The sequence below is a fragment of the Bidens hawaiensis genome, unplaced genomic scaffold (assembly GCF_021521415.1).
Source record: "Bidens hawaiensis isolate Kalapana, Puna unplaced genomic scaffold, B.hawaiensis_p1.1 tig00046153_1, whole genome shotgun sequence".
NCBI classification, from domain to species: domain Eukaryota; kingdom Viridiplantae; phylum Streptophyta; class Magnoliopsida; order Asterales; family Asteraceae; genus Bidens; species Bidens hawaiensis.
In genome coordinates, this window is record NW_027498228.1 from 81,704 (window position 1) to 104,567 (window position 22,864).

Here is a 22,864-nt window from a genome sequence, read left to right on the forward strand (position 1 = left end):
GAGGCACCTTCGGTCCCGCACAAGGAAATTTGTGTCATCCAAACCGGCACGGAAACGTGGATGACACCAATAATAAAATACCTTGCGGCAGGTACACTACCAGAGTCAAAAACACAGGCAAGAAAACTACGCTGTAAAGCACTGAATTATCAACTCATCGATGACATCCTTTACAGACGTAACTTTCTTGGCCCACTCTTAAGATGCGTGGACAACCAAGATGCTGACTACCTCCTAAGGGAAGTACACGAAGGCATCTGTGGAGTACACGCAGGTCCCCGCGCTGTTGTAGCTAAGCTAAACAACGCGGGATACTTTTGGCCGGGGATGCATACGGATGCGCTGGCATACATCAGAAAATGCAGGTCTTGCCAGCTTTACGCACCCAACACGCACCGCCCAAAGAATGAACTTGTTCCAGTCACTTCTTCATGGCCATTTCAGAAGTGGGCCGTCGATGTGACAGGCCCATTTCCTACAGCAGCAGGAAATGTTCAGTTCCTAGTGTTAGCCATCGACTACTTCACCAAGTGGATAGAAGCGAAACCCTTAGCCCAAACAACCGCAAAACATATCAAAAAATTTATTTGGGAATTTATTATTTGTCGTTTTGGACTTCCACAGAATTTGGTGAGCGATAACGGCACCAACTTTGCTGACAAGAAGCTACAACAGTGGCTGAAAGAACTTCAAATCACCCACACCTTTACCTCAGTGGCACACCCGCAAGGTAATGGTGAGGTGGAAAGAGCAAATAAGAGCATCGTCGAAGGCATCAAGAAAAGACTCTCGGAACACAGATCCGGCTGGGTGGACGAGCTTCCGCACGTCCTTTGGGCAAACAGAACGCTGAAGAAGGCCAGTACGGGAGAAACCCCGTTCAGCCTCACTTATGGCACTGAAGCCATGGTCCCGGTCGAAATTGGTTTACCTTCACCAAGGGTCTTGATTCAGCCAGAAGACAATGATGCGGAAAGACGGTTGGACCTTATGCTAACCGAGGAACGCAGAGACTTAGCCGCAGTGCATGAAGAGAACTACAAGCGACAAATGCAAAAGTACTACAACACGCGGGTAAAACTCTGCCACTTCAAAGTAGGAGACTACATACTGCGTAACAACGAGGCTTCGAATCAAGAACGCCCAGGAAAGCTGGCCCCGGTCTGGGAAGGGCCATACATTATCAAAGAAGTCCTGGGAAAGGGCGCATACATGCTCGAAAGGCTCGATGGCACTCCCATCCCAAGAACATGGAATGGAGCTCAATTACGCAAATGTTATATGTAGATCAATTCCAAACTTGTAAAGAAAAGGCCTAGAGCCACTTCTAATGGAAATGATTCTCCTTTCACAATGTGTTAATAGCCTTACCTTTATACTTATGAACTTCCCACACTAATGTGCCGGTATTCACCGCATAAATAGGGGAAGAAGTAAGTCGTTACGTGTGGAAGGCGGCAAAACCCGCATAAACACACGGTAAAAATTTCAAGTTTTAAGGAAAACCTACACGCAGGTCAGATGTAAGTAAAGTTTAGCCATCCTTGTAAGTGCAAGTGACGGTCTTACCCGCACAATCACGAACAAGGAAGCAAAACTTCAACCTATCATCTACCACGTTCAAAGGTTAACTTATTCTGAACACTTAGAAAATTTCAAATGAAAAGATGAGGAAAACTTCCACGCAGGTCGGATATAAGTAAAGTTAAGCCATCCTACTAAGTGTAAGTGACGGTCATACCCGCACAATCATGAAAGAGGAGGCGAAACAAACTTATAATTTGCCACGTTAAAAAGTTAACTTATCTAAGTACTAGAGATTACTAAGTTAGATCAAAACAAGCATAAAATAAACAAGGCAAAGAACTAACACAATCTTTATTCCATCAAATTCAAATATTACAAAGAGCTATACAAAAGCAAAAATCTACGCTAATGGTGGAAAGGGATCTTCAGAATCAAGCTTCAGGACCACTTCCACTTGGACCCGCTCCATCAGTAGAGCGTGGTGGTTCAAGGAAGGCTTTAAGAATAGCTAGCCCATCATCAGCAGCAGCGACTTCGTTCACCTTCCCCACCACCGGATGCGGGAAGGCGGCATACTGGTTCACTGCTTGGTCGTAAATAGCTTCAGTATCCACATCATACAAAGGGAAGTTGGAAGGCGGGATGCCTTTCTCAACGAACCCTAGACCAAGCAGGAAGCCGGCATTTTCCCCATCCTCATGAGAAGCGTTGAGGGCTGCGCTCATAGCATCGTCATAAGACGTCTCTGAGAAGACCCGATGCACAACCTACAAAGAAAAAATACAAGTATCAGAACCTTTTTTATTTACAAAGGAAAGCGTGAAGACATGAAGCTAAACATACCTGAGACAACGCTTCTCGAAGAAGCCATTCCTTGGCAACCAGAGCTTCTTGGAGGGCTGCTTGAGCTTCGTTACGGGCGCGTTCGGCTTCACTCTTGTTGAGGTTGGCAAGCAACACATCTTTAGCCGCAGCCTCTTCGACGCCCTTTAGCTTACGCTCGGTATGGTCAAGCACCCCCCTCTGGTCCAGGATTTCTTGAAGCTTCTTAGCGTCCTCCATCGCCAAGGCATCATGAGCCTGCTGGAGAGCCTCTAATTTGGCTTTAAGCTCTTCATTCTCCAGGCGTAGAGGCTCAGCAACAGCTTCAGCCTTGGTGGCCGTTTCAGTCGAGTTCCTAGCAGTCTCCTTGGCCAGCCGAAGCTGTTCATTAACAGCTTGGGCAGCCTTGGAGCGAGCCTCAAGACGGGCCTGAACCTCAACTTCAAGGGCCTTGAACGCCTTCTCCTTCTCCGCCGCCGCGGCGGAAAGCCTCCTATTCTCCTCCCGAACAGCCCGCGCCTGAGCTACTTCCTGAAGGCGAGCTGCCTTTAACTTGTCGTTTTCACGACAAAGCAGCTCGACGCGCGGCTGCATCCGGGCCAGGAGAACCCGAAGCTCATTGCTTAGCCTACCCTCCTGGTAGCTAGCCATGGCTTCCCCCAACGCACCACTGGGAGCAGCGTGACGAGCCCACTCCACGCACTCCACAGGTGTGCGAAGGGTTGTTCCTCGGCGAATGTTCCATCGTGGAACATACACTTAATTGGAATCCGACACTGCAAAAAACAAAGAGCAGTTAGGAAAAGATGATTGAAAAATTTTAAATAGGCCAAAAGAACCCTACGCACCTGTAGGGTCAATAACAGGCCGATAGCCGCCGAACCCATCACCTGAACCCAAGGGAAATCCATCCAAGAGGTCAGGCAGATGGGAAGGTGGCAGAGTTTGGCGATATGCCCCATGCATACCTGAAGGATCGGCCGTCGTTGCCGATGACGGAGGAGGCATGGTAGCGGCCGCCGCTGCGGAATCCGCAGCAATAGTAACCGCCGGCTCGGTGAAAGATGCTGTAAAAATAGCACTCACAGCCGGCGGTGACGTCATCACAGCTGGAACAGTCGGCTCAAAGGAGTGAGCAACTAAACCAGCGGAAGCAGGCGCAGGCGCCTGGGTCGTCGCCTCAGGTAGGCTGACCAAGCCTACCGTCATTGGCGGAGAGGTACTCCTCTGCGCTCCACCCTAGAATGCGTCAACATCCACGCCTGCGTAAAGAAGATAAGTGTTAATGATAAAGCTAAGAAGTTAAAGAAAGGAAGTTTGTACTTACGGGTTTTCTTGAGCCTAAAGGTACGGAGAGGCGGGGACGAACCCGATGGAGCCGGCCTCTTTGCGCCGATCACCGTCGTCTTCTTGGGCTCTCCGGAGGTGACAGTCGCAGCCTCCGGAGCGGTGGTCTTATCACCACCGGGATTCCCCGCCACCTCTTCGCTCTCGGTCTCCGAATCAGACCGAGGCACCGGATCGGCAGTGGAGGCCACCTTCCCCTTCCCCTTCCCGCCGGCAGCCTTCTTCTTCCGCACCAACGGAGGACCATCTGCGGATTCCTCATCAGAACATACGATTAGAGGAATTCCAGCAGAGGTTTCAACATTGAGGGGTCGAGGGTTGAATAGCGCCTTACCTGGCCGCCTGGCGCTCAGGATCTCATGGCCTAGCGGGTAGACCTCCACGAACCGATCCGCCGTTTGTTCTAGGATGGGCAACTCGTTCTCATCTAGAGCGCGAGTACCCATCCGTGCGGGACCGTCAGCCTCCCGCGGGTTCAGGAGCGACTGCAAGTCGTTCCCCTCTGAAATAAACAGGAAAAAAGTTAGAAGAAATTCAGAATCAACAAAAAGAAACAAAGCATACCGTAAGGAACAGAGTTCGAACCGTATTCGAGGACGATCGGAATCTTTCGCGCATCAGCCTCCTTCCACACACGGCTCATCCCCAGCATCACCATCCCGGACTCTGCAAACCGGTAAACCGGAGATTGGACTCGGGATATCTTCGAAAACCATTCCGCCTCCTCGTAGTTGGAGGCGTGAAGGCTGGGAAGTCCTTGCCCGTTCTTGAATTTCATGGCAAGGGGGATGGCGCGAGCGGATATGTAGAAGAACTCCCGCTTCCACGAGCGAAGGCTGCGCTCGGTTGCGCAGATCTTTAAACCCTTAATCCGGGTTATCAATGTATACCACCCCTGGATGCACCTCCAAGTGTAGAAGGTCATCAGGCGGTCAACATAGGGCTCAACGCCCAGAATCCGGCACACCCACTCGAAGTGCCGGATCTTGGCAATCGCCATCGGGTGCACCTCGGTCAGGTGCACACCGTGCCTCTCCAGGACACGGTAAACAAACTTTGTCAATGGGAACCTAAGATTCCCATAAACAAAGAATGCAGCATATACCCCGATCTTGCCTCTGGGGGCATCGTACACGGTCTGATGGGGTTCAGGAAACTCAGGCTCGAGAGACTCGAGCATGAACTTCCTGACGACGTACTGGTATAGATCGACAGGCAAAGCACACTGGCACTCGCCAGCAGTACTCTTGTCGTCGGCTGTAGACTCGAGATCACGAGACGACATCTTGCAGATGAAAGAAAACGATTTCGAGAAAAGGCTCGACTGGAAAGTTGAGTATTCACCGGAAATCGTTCGGAAGATGAAGAGAAAAGTGAAAGTGTGAATTACAAAGAACCCTCTCCCCCTATATACTAATCGCAATTAATGCGGAGGAGAGAGAAATCGAAGGTGCAATGAAACTATGACACGTGGCAAAAAGCAAGCTGGCAACAGCTGTTGAAAGGACGCATACCATTAATTTCGCGGCCACGCGCCCGAAAAAACGGGCCCACGCGCCTGAAAAAGCGACTGGAATGACCAGGTACTGTCACGTTACCATAACTTCCTGCACGTCCTGACACAGTCAGAAGAAACCGTCGCACGACGTTTCAGAGGTTTGGACTGTTCTTATCCTTTCACCAACTCTTCGAATTTCAAAATTCAAAAAGATTCAAAAGTAAGCGGGAAAATACCCCTTACCTTGGCAACCAAGTAACCATAAGACGGGTGCGGGTACAGTGTCAAGGCAAAACCCTTCACATACTTAGCACCCGCAGGGAATTGACGCCAGGAATACCTTGGCAACCAAGTAACCATAAGACGGGTGCGGGTACAGTGTCAAGGCAAAACCCTTCACATACTTAGCACCCGCAGGGAATTGACGCCAGGAATACCTTGGAAGTAAAGTAACCATAAGACGAGTGCGGGTACAGTGTCAAGGCAAAACCCTTCACATACTTAGCACTCTGCAGGGAATTCAAACCAAGAAGGATCTTCTGGGCCATGCCTGCGGAAACGGGAATAACATCCCCGCGTAACGGGAACGTCGAGAACTATATTGTTTGAAACTCCAAGATGGAATTGGTGGTTTTAGCATAGTTGATCAGTATGTTGAAAACTACCAAAACCCCATGGAGAATCCACACAAGTGGGACTCAACGCTCCTGACTTGCGAGGAGGTTACAAACCTACCCGCTTCATACCCAAAGATCAAGCAGAAAAGTCGGGAATTTCTGCGTGACATCAGGAAAACCGCGGGAAGAATCACCACGGAAAACCTAAAAACTAAACCCTTTTCAAAACCCCTTGGTAAGTCCAAAAGTTCACCTCACTTATTAATAATTCATGAGAAGAACATTGGACTGGGGGGACCTGAAGAGGTAGGTCCCAGCAGAGCCCAGTTGGACCCGCAAGACTCACCTTGAACAGGGACGTCTGCGCAACGACCAACCGCTCCCGCAGGACCCACCATGCTCAAAGAACCTTACGCGCAGTACGCCAGCTGTACCCGCAGGGAAAGCCTCCCAATGGTGAAGTACCCCGCCTGTTCCCGCAGTTGCGGATACAAGCCATCAGGGAAGGCTACCCGCACTAACAGCAAGGCTACACGCACAAGGCACTAGCTACTTCAGTAGTCACATGAAGGAATGAGCAAGGCGGGAATTCTCCCGCCTAAATGAGCCAGTCCGTATGCTTCTGGAAGATCTTTTGTACTATACCTACTAAGGTATGGGCAGAAGACGATTTGACCAGAACAGCCCGTGAACCAATCACAGGGTGACAGCTCACCGACAACAGTACGAGGAGGAGCACCCTCTAGTACTGTTTCACTATTAGCCGCTGCCTACTCACCAACCCTTACAATGGGACGTGCGCAGCCTACAGTTGGTGGAACAGTGCGTAGCCGGCAGTAAAGGAACAGTGTACAGCCGACCTTGTTACTGTTGGCCGTAGCCTATCCACCAACCAGCATGGCCTGTGCGTAGTCCACTGTTGGTAGAACAGGAACATTATTCAGCCGGCTGTACCTTCTAGGAAACCTACCTTCGGCTATAAATACTCCAACACCTTGGAATGGTAAGGACATCATCTGATATCTCAATCTTATCTAGCAATCTCTTAATATACACTTATATTCAGAGCAATCTAGTCTGATTCTCACGCCGGAGGGTGGTCACAAGGAGGAACCCCCCCCCCCCTTCTCAGTGACGAGCTTACGGTGTCTGTTTTGCAGGTCCCCTGAAGAACAACCTTCTCTGCTGGACCTCATCCTCGTGGGAAACATTACTTAACCCCCAGATTATCTATAATCTGCCCAGGGTTCACTTAGTGTTTCTTCAGAATACATGTAACTAAAAATGTGTTATATTATGTTTTGGCGGGTTGCTTTCGTGTTTACAAGTAGTTTAGCGTCTTCTTAGTTTAATGTTTTATTTATTAATTAATAAAATTTGGTGGTTTAGTAAGATAAGTTTTTGGTGACAATTATTTATATTTATGATTTTGATTTATCTATTAAACATGTTTTTTGTTTTTTTAAATGAATACGCATATGCATATTCCAAATTGAATACTACTAAATAGAAAACTATGTTAACATTTCACAACCCCAAAGGCCAAAAACGTGAAAAACGTGAAGACAACGACCCAATGAAAATATTATGTCTAAAAAAGTAGCATCGTTAATTAATTATAGATAAAATATTTATGATTTAATAAACTAGAATTTGAAGTTCACGTTTTAAGCCTTCCAAATTAATATTTTCCCCCCATTTATTACTTGTATTGCTCAAAGTAAGAAGATTATGACTCATTGACAGATAATCGGGCAACAAGCGTGTCATAGCCTCCTTTTGAATTGCAAACTCAGTTATACTAAAAACAAAGTTTTATGTCTTAAAGGTCGAAAAAATAACTATTTAATCTATATGAGTATATGACCATTTGTCTCGTGGTCCATGATCAGACCATGAACCGACATCAAATTAACGTTCAACATTAACCAAATCATGTTAAAGTCTTATGTTTACGATCGTTGGTATGGTCACACTATATGGAAGGACCATAGTATCGTACCGCTTAATGATTTTACAAGTTCAAATCAACATTCAACAAAGCCATGTTGAAAGGAAGCCCACCGTTTATGTCATTATGTATCGTGCATCAATCGTATCATATTTGAAACAACTACCTTAACCACGCCTTCAACAACGAGAAATGAATATTGTGTTACCATAATACCATATATAAGAAGAGTAATCTCAAAATCAAAACAAGTCAAACCATTTTGTTTAAACAAAACAAAATGGATAATAATCTTTTAAAGTGTAAAGAAACAAATTGTAAATGGGTTTACAAGAAGAAAAACGGCTTAATATGTATATTACACTTTTAAAATTAGAGTAAACTGTTAAAATTATCCTGAGTTTTGGTCACTTCTTCAAAATTCGTCTAAAAAGTTTTTTTTTTCCTTTTCTTTTTTGCTTTTGCAATCAGACCCTTTAGGTTTACCGATTGTTGCCAATGCCATCCAAATCAATAACTATATCTATTTTCAACATTAACACGTAAATATTAAATTGTCTCCACCTTAATAAAAATTAAAGAAATATTAAATTGTATCCACCTTATCAACCGGCCTCCACCTCGTCACTACAATCCACGTTTAACACTCCCATCTATCGAAGGTGGTTGTGGCTTCAATTGGAGAAGATCAACGACGAAGATAGTTATTCAAGATGGGTTTGATGGTGGTGACGGGTTTATGGGAAAGAAGAAGTTTATGGGGTTTTAAAGTCGAATAAAATATTAAATAGACTTAAAAGACAAATTTGCTCCTCATCTAACGTTAAAAGACGTACGGAGTTAGCAATTGGGAAACCTAAAGAGTACAATTGCAAAAAAAATTCTGTGGATGAAAGTCGTAAAAGTGACTAAATCTCAAGGATGATTTTGATAGTTTACTCAAAAAAAATTCTCTTTATACCTAAAACATTATCGAACCAAAATTATCTTATTTTGTGGAAATTAAATAATGCTTAAAGAGTTGTTAAAAAAAATATTTAAAGAGTCAAAATCAATATTTTAGATATTTCTAAGCGCATATGTTTTCGAGACATGTTAGGCTATGTGTAGTGGATGAGTTACAAAATGGGGTGTTTTGCGTCATGTGGCGACCAGTCAACAAAGGGTGGGTTTTTGTTTTAGGGTGTAATGGTGTTGTAGCCCATTATACATACATACATACATACATCTAATCTAACTATACTAATAAAAGAAAATAATGAGGATGATATGACAATCTTACATTCATTTTATGCATAATCTCTCTTCTCATTCATCCTACTTATCCATGGGTTATGGAGCAAAACCATATTGACAAATGAGTTATAATTTCCTTTATAATTCTCTAATTGATCATCTCATTCATTTTAACTATCTATTGGTCATGGGCCAAAACAATTTTGGCAAATGGGTTATAATTTCATTTCCAATTCTCTAATTTCTCATCCTATTTATCCTACATATCCATGGGTCATGGGACAAAACAGTTTTGAGAAATGGGTTATAATTTCTCTTTTAATTCTCTAATCTCTCATCTCATTTATCAATGTTATCCATGGGTAATTGGTCAAAACAATTTTTGCAAATGTCGTACATTAAAAAATCAAATTTGTAAATTTGAGATTTTAGACTTCTTATTGTTTATACTATATATTTTATCTTCTTTTAACCTATAATTCTGTTCATTTCTTTTAGATAATGGATCTTTTTATTTTTATTATTTGACAAATCCCGTATAACGAGGGTTCAAAAGCTAGTGTATATATATATATATATCACACAACTTATTATTATAATAATAATATATCCCAAAACACAACCCTGGACAAGAATTTGTCGCCCACCCCCACCCCCACACATTTCGCCCCTTTTGTAGCCTAGGAGGGCGGTGTCCAAGCCCCTTTTCGCCCAGATTTGTAGCCCACTACACATAGCCTTAACATGACAGAAGAGGTCCAGACGATACACGATCCTGCCATGGATCTCAACCAACCTTCGTATGGATTGTTTTTGTTTGTCTTTTCTCTTTTCTCATCGGGTGTTTGAGCATCCCATTTTGACCTTTTCAACCTATCCCTTGCACTTTTGAAATTTGAAAGATTTTTCGTATCATCGACTGTTTCTATAAATTCAACATAATTGTCAAGATACACAAGTGTAAAGACATCAAGGGAAAAGTGTGTGACCAATTCGTGGTAATATTTTGTTTTATCACCCATACTTGGTGAAGGAGAACCATCTATCATATTATAATCATATGAGATTTGTAAGGGTGAGAACTGAGAAGTGAGAATACAACTGTGATGATTACTTTTCTAGTGAGAAGTTTAAAAGGGGTGACTACTACTCGTTTTGTAACACTTTCCAATAACATATAATCCATAAAAACTATTCTTATGTTGATTGAATAAAATTTTCATCTTCAGTATCACATACCCACACTTAAAATCCATTTATACACTCCACATTAGAGATAAATAGTCGGTTACGAGCATTTCATCCTTTGTCTAGTGTCAAGAGATACTTTACCCACTCTCTCCTTGGTTTTGATTTAATAAACGGTTATTCGTCTTGTGTCAAGAGGTACTTTACCCACTCTCTCGGTTTTAATTTAATAAACGGCGCTTATACCATATGTTATCGTCATCATTACATCCCCTGAGACTAACCTTTTGAAGATCAACTTTGATGTTTTAGTCAGCCCGCTCATCATTTATCTAAGCCCTATGGTCTAAAATCCCAAATTAAGTTGGTTGCAAAGAGCGAAATTTTACCCACAAAAATGAGAAAATGACCATGCTCAAAACGCAATGCATCTTTTTCAATAAGCTAAAAAAATTCATGGTCACCTCCCATTTGATCAAACCACCACCGACTTCAAAATTTTAAAACTTGAAGAACATTCTCTTCCAAATGAATTTTGTATCATATTTTTAGAAACTTAGATTTATAAAAAATATTTTTGAAGTTTGACTTAAATTATTTGCATTGATTCAATATTAAGATTTATGGTTGGACAGTTCATCTCCATATCATTTTTTAAGTTTGACTTAAATTATTTGCATTGATTCAATCTTAAGATTTATGGCTGTACAGTGCATATGAACAGTGTATCTTGAGTTTTTACTTGAACCTCATCAACCGTGGATCCTTTTGATCAGAATTCTCTGGTTTTGAGACAACACAATTGGCGTACGGCAGATCCATGGCGTCAATCCTGTACCTCTGTTGTAATTTTGTTTTGACCACTTTGGTTTTCAATTACAAATAACTAGCATTTAACTTACACATTATCATCAACAAAACACGTAGTGAATTATGCTTGAGCATGTATACCACACGAAAAGAATTAATGAAAATCAATTATCAAATGTTTATGACAAGAACAAACCCGCAAATCCTACGTTAAACAAGAGCAAATATGACAAAAATGATGCACGCAAGTCACTCAAAATATCAAACTATCATATCTCGTCATGGAGCTAAGTTAATGCAACTTTCTACTTCATTAAAACACTTCTAAGTTTGATTTTTTTTGTACCAAACTACATTGTTTTAAATATAGTATGAACAGATTATGAAGATATGGTCACTACCATATTCCATTGACCATGAATATGACACTATTATTGTGATTCCCACTTGATTGAAGATATACAAAAGCATAACCACCACAGAGTGTGATTCTTTTAGGATAAGATCCAAAAGAAATCACATTATGTAGCACTATTACAGCAGTACAGCTATTGAAACTTTAGGACATGTGTCATCAAACAGCCTAATTTGATATCAAAATGGACCACATGAATCACACAAAATCAGATCTCTTATTACAAAATCAGTGAATTTCCAATGTGGAAACTCAACTGATGCATTCATAGAATGCAAAACAACAGTGAAAATCGATCATTTTACTAACAAGATATTCAAATTTGGTCAGGATTTACTGCTTGCATTCCTATTACCGCTAATCATAAAAATTATGTTTCACTAAAAAGCAGTGTTGTAAAAGTCGGATTCCAAAGCCTTGGAATCGGCGATTCAAAGGTCCTCGGACATCAACCTTGCCGCCTTTTCCCAACTCGGCCACCATTACTCGGTCAAAAGTCGGAGTACTTGGCCTCCAAGGTCAACTCGGCCACCAATTTTTTTTTTACTTTTTTTAGTAAAAAATTAAAAATAACAAGAAAACATGAATTTTTTGAATTATGTTTCTTTTTCATATAAATTATGCTTATTTTGACATGAATTATGTTTGTCTTAACATATATATAATATCCAATAATTATTTTATGATATATTTATCATGTCCGAGTACAAGCGGAGTACTCCCCGACTACTCCGAATACTCCCTACTAGGGGGTCGGTCGCCTAGCGAGTTTTACAACACTGCTAAAAGATAGTGTTTACACAGATACAGAAGGCAACTAGGCAACAAACTGCGCAGAAAGCCCTTTAATTGATCGTTTAAAAGAGTTTGTACATATTCTAACTCAATAAAAAAGCAATATAACTAAAATTAATAACTGCAGCTTCTGTAAGCAATATGATCTGGATCATCAATCATATAAAAAATCCCTAATTTCAACCTTTACCGACACAAAACAGCCAAATCGGCAAATTCAACACCTCGATTATCAAATCAACAACGAAATCATTATAATTATAGCAGTAATTAGATTCACAACCAAACAAACCAAAAGCTCACAATACCAGATTATACAAGTACGCTCACAAAAACCAGAAAGTAATAATAACAATAATAACAATAACAATAAAATCACCTATTATTATTATTATTATTACTATCGTAATCAACGATCTCATTAGCAGTAACTGACCTCGAGTGCTGCACAATCGAGCGTCCGATGGAATTAATCCAATCCTCCTTCTCTTTCTCCGAATCCGCAATGAAGAACATGGTGTCCGATCGAGTGGACAGCTCAAACGCGAACTGTTTATTAATAACGTCTTCGGCTCCTTTGACGGTGAGACAGGTGGCGACTGGTATGACGCCACGTGGCCTAGATCCACGAGTGACGATGGCGTCCTTGAACCAGAAGAGTTTGCCTTGTTTGAGGACGAACCAGCGGCGGCGCCAGGTTTTGATGTACTCGCCTTGCTTGGTGAGCCAGCCGGTGCGCTCGGGGTTTGACCAGTACTCGATTCCGTCGTAGTCGTCCGGGTTGGGTGGTGACTCGCCCATCACGGCTCGCCATAGGCTGGCCATTCAGATTGATTATTGATTGATGAATTAGTTGTGATAGATTGGGAGTCCGATGGAAACAAGAGTTGGGTTGATTATGTGTGATACATTATTAAAAGAAAAGAAAAGAAAAGAGAAGAGGGAATAATATGTTTGGTCTCTATATTTATGATTAACGGTGAAAAACGAGCCGAGTTAGTCGAGATCGGCTTGTTAAAAAGCTTGATCGAGTCGAGTTTAAACGAGCTCGAGTTTCATTTATCAAGATTGAGCTGACTCACGAGACTATCATTTATGTATATATAATAATAATTATTATTGTTAATTAATATGTATAATGTTATGAAAAAATAAATATATATTATTTTATACATAAAATTGTAGTAGAAAAAAGTATCTAAAATCATTATAATTAATAAAAAATAATTGGTACATAATAAACGAGCCGAGCTCGATCTTGAAGATCTACTCACGAGCTGAGCTTGAGCTTTGAAAATAGAGCTCGAAATGAGCTGAGCTCGGGCTCGGCTCGTTTGCACTATGTATGATTCATATACGTTTTGATCGGTGTAGATTAGAGGTGCACAAATCGATTTCGGTTCGGGTTGAAATCGATTTGTTAACTGGGCTACGATCGGTTTCTGTTTCGGTTTTGGTTTGGGTTTTGACCGGTTCGGTTTGGTTAACCTGTTTGGAACCGGTTTTGGTGAAGAAAATTACAAACCGGTTCCGAATCTACGGTTTCAATCGGTACCAAACTGGTTTCTACATAATCGGTTTCAAACCTGTACGGTTCCGGTTAGATTTTCAGGTCAGTTTGGTTAACCGGTTTATTTGTCCATCTCAAGTGTAGATAAGTCAAGTTATTTAGGTCGACTTTTTTAAAGTTATACTTGAAATCGATTTTGCAAAACTCTTGAGTTAATTTAAAGCTTGAGCTCAAACTCGACTTCGATCTTAAACCAAGATTTAACTCAACGAGCTCGAGTGCAAGTTTCATATACTAAGCATTAGAAAACATCGTTATTGTGTATTATATAAATATTAAAAAACCATTTTATTGTCCGTCTCACTGATTCACTATTCATGAAATCCCATTCACCTCAGTCACACAGTATGTTTCCATCTCTTATCCTCAACACACACGTATTAAGTTATATACGTGCAGTCACAATAGTTGTAGTTGAGGTTAGTTTAGAGTGCCAATAGAGTGCCAATTTTTATAATCCTTGTGCTGTATAGATTAATGATTGTATGCTATTTTTATTAGAGTATTTGAATCTGTCAAAATTTTGTTAAAAAGTTTTTTGTTGTTTTTTAGGCAGGTAATATTCGTTGGTGTCTATTAGATGTTTTGATAGTTGTTTTACTTATCAACATCTTTATGTTTTTATTAGTTTGATTGATAAAGAAAAAGAGTTATTTTTGTTAACCAGGAGTGGAGTGGTCGTATATCCATTTATGTTATGACTTATCAGAGATATGCCTATGTGTTGCATTTATGTTGACCATTACATAAGTCAAGTGAAGTGAAGCTCAAAATAACAATATTGATGAGTATTCTTTTTTTTATTATTATTTTGAGACGTGACCCTTACGCCAATAATTAATCTTTTCGATCTTAGTCAGATCAACATCTTGATATCAACAAAACTCAATGCAAGGTTTATGAAAATTTAAGTTGTGTTGAAGGCAATACTAACGCGCCACACACAAAGTACAGTTTTCTATATTCCATTTTATGTTATAGTGGTTATATAGTGTATGTTTATACCCATAGACGTGTTCATGTCGAGATGTGTTTGGTTAATAGTTAGTTATATACACCTATAAGTGCACAACCTGAACCTGAAATGAACCCGAACAGGACCTGTTGCGCGATCTGACCCGAACACAACCTGCTTGAGCTGCCAATTTTTTCTTTGAGGTGTTAATAGTTGGGGAGTTAAACAAGTCGTGTTCGCTGGTTAGCAAGTCCAACTAGACATGAACTCTAAAACATGAAATGATTCCGAACATGACCTGAACATGTACGTTTACGTTTGTAAATGTGAACAGGTAAATCTGGGTTAGGTTTTATTTCTACATGAAATTTGACCCGTTAGCGAAACTCAAAATCAATAAAAACTTATGTTTGGGTCAGAACAAACTAATTGCATGTCTTAAAAGCCTAATAAAATGGATCTCGATGCCAAAATTTGATAATAAGGAAAAATCCAAACCGGCACTCCTGTGAAAACCACAATAGTGACAAATACATTGGTCGGTAGAAGTTGCGGATGACCAGACCCGTGTCAGATTCGGCCAACACTATTGATTTCTGCCAAAATCTTTAGCTTTGACTTTCATAATTTAATGCTTAAGTTTTATACATGCATGTTTACAATTTCTTTGCAATGTAAATTAAAATTATGAAAGGTAATATGCAGAAATCATACTAAATGCATATTCACTAATATTTATGAATACTGTTCCTAACAACTACAACCTAACCAACTATTATTTTGGTCAGGTAATCCAGCCCAGGTACACATTCGCGGTGGTTATCTTTCTGATTCCTTCGAATCTCATCAACAATTCGAATTCAACGTAGTGACGATGCATATACAATATCTTGGGCCACAAATTATTAGTCTGTAAATTGTTTTCAAACAATGGCTGTAACTACTAAACTCCATATGCAGTAAATAACTTCCTTTTAAATTTGTGGCACCCTCATTGAAATGACACCAAGATCTACAACGCGCAGCAACGAGCGGGTCATAACCCTTGTTTATATTATAATGCATCAAACCCGGAAGAGTTCCAAATTAAATGTCTTTTTGGGTCTTCCTAAAATATTAACCCCGACCATGATGATAAGTATTGTGTAAAGAAAGTTCAAGTTATAGTTTTGAAATCAAGAAAACAGGAAAAGTTTACGAAGTTAAGCCCAGGCCTTTGGAGGACAAGGTGAAGCCGTGAAGGTGATAGGTTCCTTTGGAATTAATGTGATAACATGCATTTATTTGTTTCTTTCCCTTTTCTTTTTTTAATTAAACTCGGAAACACAACACTCCATTTATGTTCCCAAAGGAACCTATCAACTTATCTCAATGATATATTTGGAATTTTATAAAACTTTGTACATTAAAAATTATTAAAAAAACAAATATGAGTAAAAGTAGTAATAATAATAATAATAATGTAGCATTAAATCAATCAATCATACCAATCATACCCAGTGGAATCCCACCAATAGCAAAGCTATAAGTAGGGTCTGGGGAGGGTGGGATGTAGGCACACCGTACCTCTATCCGATGGGATAGAGAGGTGGCTTCCAGAGAGACCCTCAGCTCAAAATAACATTGTATGGGGAAAATAAGGGGCATCAAAGTACAATAGTAATAAAATTGATAGTAGCACGTAGTAAAATTAATAGTACCAATACATTTATAGATAACCATATAAAACTATATGAGAAGAGGAAACAATATGGCGTGTGACCAAAAATCAGGTAAAGAAGACCGCTAAGGTATTCCTTTCTCCCTAAAAGTCCTTAGCCTTAATTCTAAGTCTACAAGAATTCCTATCCTCAACCATCTCCTCTGAGAGGTTTAGGTCTAGCAAATCATGTCTAATCCTCTCTTCCCAAGTCAATTTAGGTCGGCCTCTACCCCTCCTCCCCCCTATAATAATGTAGCATTAAAAGCAATGAACGGTTATAATATAGCATTAAAAAAACAAAAAAACAATTTAGAGGCCAAACATGTCATGAAAGACGCGTTTGGTGGCCAAACATGTAATGAAAGAGACGTTGAGACCAAATATGCCGTCAAAAACGTATTTACATGGGACATTTCTAGAAACTTATATTTATATGGACAAAAAAGTAATCTCTATCCATTAATAGACATTCTGAGAATTTTACATGTTATTTTCCATCTCCAACTTTGAATCGTAAAAATGACTGGCTTATGACCAAAATGCTATTGGTGCAATCAGTGTTGGCCCGTAAATATGTAATCATTCATTCATTCGTTTGGGCTGGGCAGACCTTTTAGGAGGTAGGCGACAGGAATTAATCGAGCAAATGGTTAACTCAATCTAAGGATTAAGAATTTGTTTTTTTATTAGTGAAATACAAACCTAGTCAAATTAGGATTTGTATTTGTGATCAAATTAGTATTTTTCAAGTTCTTGTAATCGCTATATATACCCGAGCTTTTGGGTTGTATGCTTGATTGGTTCTTTCAAGTTAATGAAAGATTCTTAGATTGAGTTATGATCTAAACCATTCTTTGAGTTTTGTGGTTCGATTATGGTTATCCAATTGCATTAATCAGGTCAAGGCTTAGCCTAAATAAACCCATGGCCCGTTCCATAGTTCCAACCAAAACTATGTCATTCTTTCAGCATAAGATAACAAGTTATCATGCATGCCAGTCATAAAAAGACTGTTACATTAAAAATAAAAGATGTATAAGATGACTCCTACAACTTTTCATCTAAATCTAAACAGCCTTTAATGCGCAATAAGATTATAATTCTAACCGTTCAATGCTTTTAAGCTGCCTGCTCCTTAGCGCATAATGTCTCACGTCTAGCACCTGCATTAGTGTTACCAGCTATATTATATCAATAATTTCATATTTTCATCTCACCAAAAAAAAGTCTATATACCTTCTCGTCCTCGCTTTTTCAATTTCTTCCTAAAGCTTCGCTTCCTACTAAATGCCTTTTCCTATACCCATATATTAACATAAATAAATATCCATGTGAAAGAAAACCAATCTTGTTAATGGTTATTAACATGTTGTTCAAATTAAAAGCTCAAAAGCATACTTACCACAGGCTCACATACTTTCCCAGCTTGCCGAACTGCAGCCACAAGATCACGGTTTGACTCGTTGTACATACTTGTAACTAGCCCGGGCTGACCTGCTCTGGCAGTCCGGCCCACCCGGTGCAAGAAATCAACCGCAGACGTAGCAAATTCGGCCTGGATAACGTGTGAAACATTGGGAATATCCGTCCCACGAGCAGCAGCATCAGTGCACACAAAGATGCCACCTTTTTCTTGAAAATCGATCAAGTTTCTCGTACGGTCTTCTAATGAGCTCTCACTGTGATAACAGTAACATTCAATACCTGCTCTCTGTAAAACCTTGGCAATAGCTTCAACAGCCTCAACCGTGTTTGCAAACACCATTGTTCGACTACAACCACTTGTTAAGCTCGTGTCAAATTTATGATTCACGGCATCTATAAGTACATCCACTTGTGTGTCAACTGTAACTTCAACCCACTTCTGCTCTAACCTCGGATTGTGGCGATGAAGATAAAGCCCACTAACCCAAGTGGCATCCGGAAACAATCGTTTGAGTTCACCACCAGCTGTTCGCTTTCCATTTTCGGGTAGTGTTGCTGCAACAAAAATGTATTGCTTACTGCGTTCGTATATCTCTCTCGTCCTTCTCCAGTCTCTTTTCTTCATGATAACCGCTTCACTTTGTTCAACGGAATTCCCAATATCCGCCTCGTCCTCACTCTCTTCACTGTTTTCTAGATCCAGCGGGATACTGGATTCAGACTCCATATCATCTAATAATAACTTATTGTCAGGTGAAGAATTTTTGGCACGTGACAATAGTTTTTCATCAAAACGAAACATGTTTATGAGGCGAATAACTTGGTTTTGAAAACTCCCACACAGGAGCATGTCAGCTTCATCAAAAACCTAGGAAATATTAACAGAATTTAAGACATTAACTAGTTTACAATTAGTTTGTGTATGAATCAAGTAAGTGAGTAGATGGATGGTTACCATACATACCACATGTTTAACATCACGAATAAACTGAGCACGGCGTCGCCTTTCAGGATCAATTGCATGAAGGTAGTTCAAAAGAGCAGCAGGTGTTGAGACGACTACGTTAGGTTTATTAACCGGCCATCCCTATAATCAAGAACCACAGCACAACACGACTATTACATTAAGTTAAATTTAGAAAAATTACACTAGAATAATCACCTGTCGGCCACAGACAGCTGCAACTCGAAGAAGTGGTTGACCATCAGCATCATTGCAGATAGAGTTGGCCATACGAACGACTTGCTCACATAACATGACGTTAGGGCAAAGAACAAGAGAAATATGATGAGGAGGGCTTTCATCATCAGAAATAGTGGTGGAATGAGTTAAAAGGAGGTGGTTGTGGAACAATGGAATAAGGTAAGCATGTGTTTTACCGCTGCCGGTTTCTGCAGCAACGACAACATCATTTCCAGCAAGTATAGGAGGTATAGAAGCAGCCTGAAGCAAGCAGTGTATAATAGACATCACAATTACAATATATCTATGTATCTATCTAGCTAATAACAATAACAATAACAATAACAATAATAATGTAACAATAACAATAACAATAACAATAATAATGTGAATAATAATAATAATGTATCTGAATGTATAATTAATTACCTGAATGAGGGAAGGACGAGTGAGAGAAAGAGTACTTGAAAGTCTATCAGAAATGCCTAATGAACTCCATGAAACACTTTGATCGGCAAAGAAGGTATTATAATCTTCATCAACGGCCTTTGTAGTAGTAGAAAATGCCCTAATTCCACAACCAGACGGACGATGGTGGTGGCGGCGGTGGAATCTTGACGCTGATGAAAATAATACAAGTAATTTGGGAGATGATCTTGTTGTTATCATGCTGAAACTGAGAATTGGTTGAAGAAGAATCATCAGTATTTGATTTCAGTGCTGCTGCTGCTGCATAAACAATTAGGTCAAATGAAATTTTCATGTAAATCGATAAATCTGAATCAGAACATAAGAATATTGAAGTATTGATCAGATCCGAAGCTTAATCCACAACAAACAGACTCTAGCAAATCAATCGAAGTAAAATCTATGCAATAATAGATCAACTGAATCACATATATCAATAAATCTGAACCGAAACCTAAAAAATATTCACCTGTCGATCAGATCCGAATCCTAATCAACAACAAACACACTTAAACAAATCAATCGAAGAAAAAGCTATGTGTAATCAAATCAACCGGATACAAAATTAGGTCAAGTGAAAGTATCGATGCATCTGAACTGTGTGACATACGGATATTATTAACCTATTGATCATATCTGAAGCTCAATCGAAGTAAAAAACTACGTAATAATCGAATCAACTGAATAAAACTAGGTCAACTAATCGACGAATCTGAACCAGAACGTACGGACATTAACCTATCAATCGTATCTGAAGCATAAACAACAACAAACACACTTCAACAAGAAGCAAAAACTATGTCGTAATTCTATACAATTAGGTCAAATGAAATTTTGACGTAAACCAATGAAACTAAACCGGAACATACCGATACCGATATTAACCTATTGATCAGATCCGAAGCTTAATCGAAGCAAAAACTACGCAATAATCAAATCAATTATATAAAAAAAATTAGGTCAAACAATATTATCTATGAGTCTAAACTGTAACATAAGGATAGTAACCTATTGATCAAATCTGAAGCTCAATTGAAGTAAAAACTAAGCAATAATCGAATCAATTAAATAAAAGAAATAAATCAAATGAAATGAAATTATCAATTAATCTAAACTGTAACATACGGAAATTAACTAACCTATAAATCATATCTGAAGCTCAATTGAAGTAAAAACAATGCAATAATTAAATCAATTACATAAAACTAGGTAAAATGGTCGATGAATCTGAACCGAAACATATAGATAATGAACTATCGATCGATTCCGAAGCACATAATCAACAGAAAAACACAACAGCTATGCAATAATCAAATCAATGGGATACAAACAAGACTTACAGATATTAACCTGTTAAAGATAAGATTTTTCAGTTTTAGGGGTTTTGTGGGCGGTAAGGGTTTAAGTTTGGCCTGTTGTTTTTCATTTTTAAGGGGCTGATTCTGTAAATACACGTTAGTTTTTTTGGTAATTTCTTTTATTGGAACTGAAATCTTAATTTTATTTTGGTTTGTTCGGTTGATAAATAGTTGGAATTAGAATTCAATTCTTTTAAAATCCTTTGAATAAAGGAATTCCAAATATTTCCATCATATGAAGGAATTCAAGTAATTCATGAGAATCTTTAATCGGTCAACTGACATGGTCGCGTTCGGGTTGACGTTTCAAGTGTCGGGTCGAGTTTGACGCCTCGTGACAGTTTGCGGTTCGACCTGACCCGCCGACGACCAGGACCGTTTCGACCCAACCCGGTTTCGGTTTTTTGTTTCGTTCTGATCATTTTTCTTGGTTTCGTTTCAATATTTGAACATAATATAATATAATATCTACTAATATAATAAACAAAAATGATGGTTCAACAACATATTCTCTAATTGGCCTAATATGATGCCAAGTGGCACCCTTATCTTTTCATTTTTAATTTTTAATTATTTTATTAAAGTAAATCATTTAAAACATTCCATAATTCATCTATTTATCTATATCACATCAAAACACCATAATTCTAACATGATTTTTCCATGAAATTTATTTTTAACAAAAAAAATGTTTCTTAATGATATCCTTTTACAATATATGTTGTAAAAGTTTAAAATAACATTCCATTGTTTTTTCAAGTTTAGTGACTTATACAAAATAATGTTGGTTATTTTAGTGTTATTGGATTAACTTGTCGATCGAGAAAATAACGTTAGAGATTAAACGAGTTAGGTGACGCTGGAGTGCGGGCTCGATTTAATTCTAAAATGTTATTTGGGCTTTGTATTTATATTTGGGCTTAAGTTTAATGTAAAGTGGGCTTCTAATTATTGATTTGGGCTCATATGGGTTTTTTAGTTTAAACAAATTGATGTTATAATCCCAGGGGATTTGATAAATCTCGATCGATTAAACAGAGAAGAGCAGACGGTTACTGGGTTCTCTCTGGTTCTTCAATTCACAGACACAATCAAAATCCAATTCCAACTACAGAAAATCTCTGTCTTATCCGATAAATCATTGCGTGTAACCCGCAAATAAGTTTATCTGAAAGTGATTCACGATTCAGAGATTAATCCAGACAATTGTTCAAGAAACCATGATTGAAATCAAGATTACAGGTTTGCACCATTAATCGAATTCATCCTCCAGGTACGCAATTTTACAACAAATAATAATCTTAATATTCTTATATTAAAAAGTGAATGCTTTCAATTTTGTACTTAATATTACTTTTAATTTAAATTGTAAACTACATTTAACACTTTAATTCTTAAAAACCATTCATGATTTCTAAAATCTCATTTTCTTACTATAATTATAGCTTCTATTATATTCCAAATGAAATAATAATAATAATAATGACATGCTATAAAGCATAGAAACTAATTTTTATATACTATTACTATCATATGTTTTTTTTTTTATTAAAATTGGTTTATTTCACATAAAAACAAATGTTTAAATGTTATAAGTGTTGGACAAGTAGACAACCATCCAACAACTGTAACTTTCATTGTCGGTTATGCGGTGTTACATGTTCATGTGCATCACATCTAGATAAATACCTTTCAAGAAAAATACATGTAAATATGACCAAAATATCTGATAGTCGCTGTTATCCAAAAACCTATAATGGTTTCCAATTGTTTGGGATGTTTTGTTGCTTTAAAAATGTGAAGTTGTTTTATATATTTAAGATAATATTTTTTATGTTTTAGTACTTTTTCGGTTATTGTGGAGTAACATTGTTTTAAACTTTTAGGGGGTGTTTGGGGAAGCTTTTAGATTTGTTTTTTTTGCTTATTTGATTTTTGAAAAGCAAAAGTCACTTTTGAAAAACTCCATTTTTAAAGCTTTTGTAGGAGCTTACCCA

General features: G+C 38.9%; 1 protein-coding gene and 1 pseudogene across 4 annotated transcripts; both read right to left on the bottom strand.

The window, feature by feature from the left end:
• Positions 1–12,435: 12,435 nt before the first annotated feature.
• On the bottom strand, positions 12,436–13,135 carry LOC143596201 (pleckstrin homology domain-containing protein 1 pseudogene; annotated as a pseudogene).
• Positions 13,136–17,158: 4,023 nt separating this feature from the next.
• LOC143596207 (DEAD-box ATP-dependent RNA helicase 22-like) lies at positions 17,159–20,793 on the bottom strand. Of its 4 annotated transcripts, none has more exons than XM_077075046.1 (7): positions 20,649–20,793; positions 19,471–19,767; positions 19,021–19,302; positions 18,823–18,945; positions 17,836–18,726; positions 17,670–17,730; positions 17,159–17,614 (listed from the first exon to the last, which is right to left on the bottom strand). In XM_077075046.1, exons 2-7 carry the CDS (start codon positions 19,741–19,743, stop codon positions 17,553–17,555), a joined length of 1,692 nt encoding a protein of 563 aa, XP_076931161.1. In that variant the 5' UTR covers positions 19,744–19,767; positions 20,649–20,793; the 3' UTR covers positions 17,159–17,552. The 4 variants fall into 4 exon arrangements, with proteins under 4 accessions (XP_076931161.1, XP_076931162.1, XP_076931160.1 ...); XM_077075047.1 differs by having other exon boundaries at positions 19,471–19,764; positions 20,649–20,781; XM_077075045.1 differs by lacking the exon at positions 20,649–20,793 and having other exon boundaries at positions 19,471–19,768.
• Between the last annotated feature and the right edge of the window lie 2,071 nt (positions 20,794–22,864).